Source organism: Abramis brama (genome assembly GCF_963993115.1).
Source record: "Abramis brama genome assembly, chromosome: 1".
NCBI classification, from domain to species: Eukaryota; Metazoa; Chordata; class Actinopteri; order Cypriniformes; family Leuciscidae; genus Abramis; species Abramis brama.
This window is the reverse complement of record NC_139963.1, coordinates 48638516-48643015: the sequence shown is the minus strand read 5'-3', so window position 1 is coordinate 48643015 and position 4500 is coordinate 48638516. Positions and strand designations below refer to the sequence as shown.

Below are 4500 nucleotides of genomic sequence, written 5' to 3'. Positions count from 1 at the left end.
ACAGTGATAAAGCAAAGAGAAAAAGCGTGGCAAAGTATTGCAGACTGCCTGAATGCGTAAGTAGTGCACAATTACACACTCACCGCTCCGCTGAAACATCACAATTACAATTCAAATATTTAATTCACATCTCCAAAAACGCAGTTGTACTGTAACGTTAATTATGAAACCGTTAAATTTTTAATTGAAATGCACTGCAGATATGAGTGAAATTGTGTAAAGTAACTCCATCACACTGTATAAAGCTATGATAAATTATTATTAAAGCCTTACATTATTATTTAACGTTACTACGCTCAGTACGGTTTAATCTTAGCCGTTGTACTCTGCTTCTGTTGTCCACCGTTTTTTTTGTGTTTCTCCTGCTTTTATTAATGTAAAGCTGCTTTGACAGAATGAAACAATTGTGAAAAGTGCTATATAAATAAAATTTAATTGAATAAATAGATGAGCTATAATAATAATCACTTTAATTTATATAGCGCCTTTCAAAGGACCCAAGGTCGGTTGCTCACTGCACTGCAAAAATGTCTTTCTTACTTACTTAATATTTTTGTCTTGTTTTCAGTAAAAAAAAAATATCTAAAAAAAATCTTAAATATTTTCTTGAGCAAAATTACCTAGGAAAATAAGCAAAAAAATCTGCCAGTGAAACAAGAGAACTTTTCTAAAATTAAGTGTTTATGGAAAAAGTAAACTTATTTCAAGAGAATTTTTCTTATTATATTGACAGATTTTTTATTTTTTTGCTTGTTTTAAGCACACATTTACTTAAAGTTTATATTTTTTGTCTAAACTATACTTATTTTGCTAGGTCATTTAGCAAATCAAGAAAATACATCTTTATTTAAGATTTTTTTTGTTGTTGATATTTTTACTGAAAACAAGACAAAAATACCAAGTCATTTTTTGCAGTGTGACTCCATTAAATGTTCTTGTGATAAAGAATGTGTGTGTGTGTGTGTGTGTGTGTGTGTGTGCGTGTGATGTAGATTAAACATGAACGGGCCAAAACGGACATGGCAGCAGGTCAAAATCAAATACAAGAACATTCTGCAGAATGGTATGGTCCCTGACTAATATTTAACAAAGCACAAGCATATATTGTACCCAGAAGGTGCCTGCTCACACATTGTCTGTACTGTTTTAGCAGTGAAAAAGAATACCCACAGACAAGGCACGGGTGGTGGGTCACCAAAGGCTGACCTTACCCCAGCAGAGGACATGGCCTTGGAGCTAAATAAAGGCAGGCCCGTCTTAGAGGGGATCCCTGGGGGGAAAGAGACGAGCATAGGTTCCTCCCAAGATGCCACCCGCTTCATTCAAGGTATGTCCTTCCATCTCTACATGGGATACAACCACATTCATATTGAATCAATTTGGACTGTCTGACTTTGGTTTACCTATTGCCTTGCAGTGTGTGGCAGCACTGTGTTCCTGTTAGAGCCACCAGCACAAGCACCAGACGATGCTGATCCAGTGAGTACTCCATCAAAGGCATACTGTAGGCCTGGCATGTCTTGTCAACTAGCTTCAATATGAATCCGATTAAATGTGATAGGGTGAAAGCCCCAGTGCAGCAGCAACAGCACATGATGGAGACGATGATGAGGAGGAGACCATCTCTCTGGATTCCAGAAGGCATGAGGTATCATGTTAAGACTGTGAAAGTACTATTTACTCTACAATGGTGAGGAGTCCTCATCAAAATCAAAAAATCTAATTTCTTTTACAGGACCCAGATGCTATACAGTGGGAAAACCAGCCTGGCAACATAGTGCGTATTAATAAAAGGACACCACATCCTGCCAAATTCCAGCTGCGCTAATTGTATTGTGTTCACAGAGCTCACAAGCTATCAGAAAGTTGTATGGCAACCACCTCCGGCGCCAAATAGAACTGGCAGACATAGACATTCAGTACAAGAAGAAAAAGATGGAAAATCTTGCACTGGAGTCCGAAATAAAAAAGAGGACAATTAGGAAACTGGACCTTGAAATAAAAAAACTTGAGAGGGAGGTGAGATATGCCTTCAATGTACACTGTATGCTAACTGTAACACAAATGTATTAATCATTATTTTTCTTTCCTCCCCCAGCTCCAAGAAGATGACACAGTTCAAAATAAAAATTAGGTATATTCTCGTAAAGTCAAGTGAGCCATGACATATGAGCTCTTATTGTGAGCACACAGGACGGTGGCATCTTTCTAAGGTTTTTTTTATTTTCCCAGCAATCAGTACAACCAAGTCATCGTTATAAGGCACCGGCCTCTTTTGCCCACCCCCCCCAGCACCAGGTGTGGCCACTAGCCTATATGAAGGCCCAAAATTGTGTGTTCCTTTCTGCTCTGACAATGGCATGCCCATTCTTGCGAGATGTGGTGGATGAAGAAGCACTTGTGCTGAGGAGAGCCTTCAGGCGAGAAAGGGTCTTCAGGGACCGGTTGGACCCACTGGCCTTCCCTGATGACCATCTATATGAAAGATACAGGTTTTCTGCAGATGGCATCAGGTATCTATGCAGACTACTGGGTCCCAGGACTAAGCACCGCACTGCACGGAGCCATGCACTGAGTGTGGAGCAAATGGTTTGTGTGGCCTTGCGCTTTTTTGCTAGTGGAGCCTTCCTGTACTCAGTGGGGGATGCAGAACAGCTGAACAAGGCCACAATTTGCCGCACAATAAAGTGTGTCTGGCTATCAAAGCATTAGCAGATGTCTTCATCTCCTTCCCTGGCCACAGAAGACTCTGTGACATCAAAGAGGAGTTCTATAGGATTGCAGGTAAGAGGATCTACAAATTACAGGACAACTGTTAACACATAGTAGGATACTCATTACTTTGTGTGACAGGTTTCCCCAATGTCATTGGTGCAGTGGACTGCACACACATAAGGATAAAAGCCCCCTCAGGTGCCCATTAGGCTGATTTTGTGAATAGGAAATCCTTTCACAGCATTAATGTTCAGGTGAACATAACTTTTTGATATTGTCCATTGACGAACACTCTGCATTGCCAGTGATGTGCATTGATTGGTGTAATATTCCTCATCTTATGATTTCAGATGGTCTGCAATGCTGACTGTGTGATCAGCAATGTTGTGGCAAAATGGCCTGGCTCAGTCCATGACTCCAGAATCTTTCGGGCCTCTGAAATCTATCAGTGCCTATCACAAGGTAAGCCACACAACCCCTATTTATAACCATCATGGCTGTGTCAAGAATATCACTGTGTGTTTTTGTGTTGACAGGTGAATTCTCTGGTGTGTTGCTGGGAGACAGGGGGTATGGCTGCCAGCCTTTTCTCCTGACACCTTTCACAGACCCCCAGGAAGCACAGCAGACCTACAACCATGCCCATGCCAGGACCAGGGCCAGAGTTGAAATGACCTTTGGCCTCCTGAAGGCACGCTTTCACTGCCTTCACAAATTAAGGGTCAGCCCTGTTAGGGCATGTGATATTACTGTGGCTTGTGCTGTCCTCCACAATGTGGCCTGCCTGAGGAAGGAGAGGGCCCCCAGAGTGCCACCAGCCATGGACTGGGACAATCCGGCAATCTTCCCTGATGACGACAGTGGTCGGCTGCTGAGGGACCAATATGTGTTGAATTATTTTAGTTAGTATGTGTGCTTTCAATTTTGGTTAAATATGTCCTGCGTTGGCAGAGGAATTTGGGTTTTTTTGGGTTCGTTTTTTTACGAATTTGGCCTCTTATGATGTTTGTGCGGTATACTGTGTGTAATACAAGGCTGCAGGGAGGCTACTGCATCCATTCATTTGTCTGTTCAGTTGATGTGTATGGATTTGTCCTGCATTTATTTTAGTGTGCAGACATGCAGGGTGTGTTATATACAGACCTTTGAATGTGTATGTATCATTTTGTATAATATGCTTTGATTCTGTGCTTTCCATCTTGTAGAGTCACTGTGACTTCAGTTTCGAAAGGAGCTGATGGTTTACCTGCTTTGTTTTGTCCTTATTCAATAAAGGAACATAATGTTACACATTGTGTTTTTATATTCATATGGAATGTGTATTTGTGTATTTGTTTATATGACAGAGTACTAGGGCCACACTGAGGAAAAAAGGATAGTCATAAATTTATGAGGCTGGTTCTTTCTGCAGAAAAGCTACATATTCTTTTTACAGTTTTGATACTTATGACAATGTGATACTTAATATTCTGGCACATCAGCATGTCTGTTTATGAAACCATACTGAAGTACAATTTCACGAAATGCCCCACATCTGTCATTTTAACAACTGTCCTCCTTTAAAACAACTGGTTACAATATTATGACTTGTCTTTTTTTTCCCTCTGTGGCCCTAATATTCTATCATTTTATATATAGCCTTATAGTCTATGGGAAACTGTAAATTATCTAATGATAGCAACATCATCTAAAAATCATTATTTATCCAAAATGATTGAAATTAATTATCACAAACGTTTAAATAATGACAGTGGGTCTAGTTATATGTGATAACAATGTATAGTG

The 4500-nt window shown here is 40.2% G+C and overlaps 1 protein-coding gene across 2 annotated transcripts; it reads left to right on the top strand.

Annotated features, from left to right (window-relative positions):
* Positions 1–2687: 2687 nt before the first annotated feature.
* On the top strand, positions 2688–4024 carry LOC311082315 (putative nuclease HARBI1). 2 transcript variants are annotated; one of them, XR_014606093.1, is made up of 4 exons: positions 2688–2784; positions 2854–2969; positions 3066–3177; positions 3252–4024. XR_014606093.1 is itself a non-coding variant. In XM_084113076.1 (3 exons), the coding sequence occupies exons 1-3, from the start codon at positions 2716–2718 to the stop codon at positions 3620–3622; spliced, it is 552 nt and encodes a 183-aa protein (XP_083969202.1). In that variant the 5' UTR covers positions 2692–2715; the 3' UTR covers positions 3623–4024. The 2 variants fall into 2 exon arrangements, 1 of the variants encoding a protein (XP_083969202.1); XM_084113076.1 differs by lacking the exon at positions 2854–2969 and having other exon boundaries at positions 2692–2784.
* The last annotated feature ends 476 nt before the right edge of the window (positions 4025–4500 follow it).

What these genes read in the sequence shown, in the direction of transcription:
- LOC311082315 (XM_084113076.1), top strand. Translation starts at nt 2,716, where the DNA reads ATGTCTTCATCTCCTTCCCTGGCCACAGAAGACTCTGTGACATCAAAG. An exon ending in GGAGTTCTATAGGATTGCAG is followed by an intron (nt 2,785 to 3,065) that starts GTAAGAGGATCT and finishes TTATGATTTCAG; the next exon opens with ATGGTCTGCAATGCTGACTG. An exon ending in CTATCAGTGCCTATCACAAG is followed by an intron (nt 3,178 to 3,251) that starts GTAAGCCACACA and finishes TTGTGTTGACAG; the next exon opens with GTGAATTCTCTGGTGTGTTG.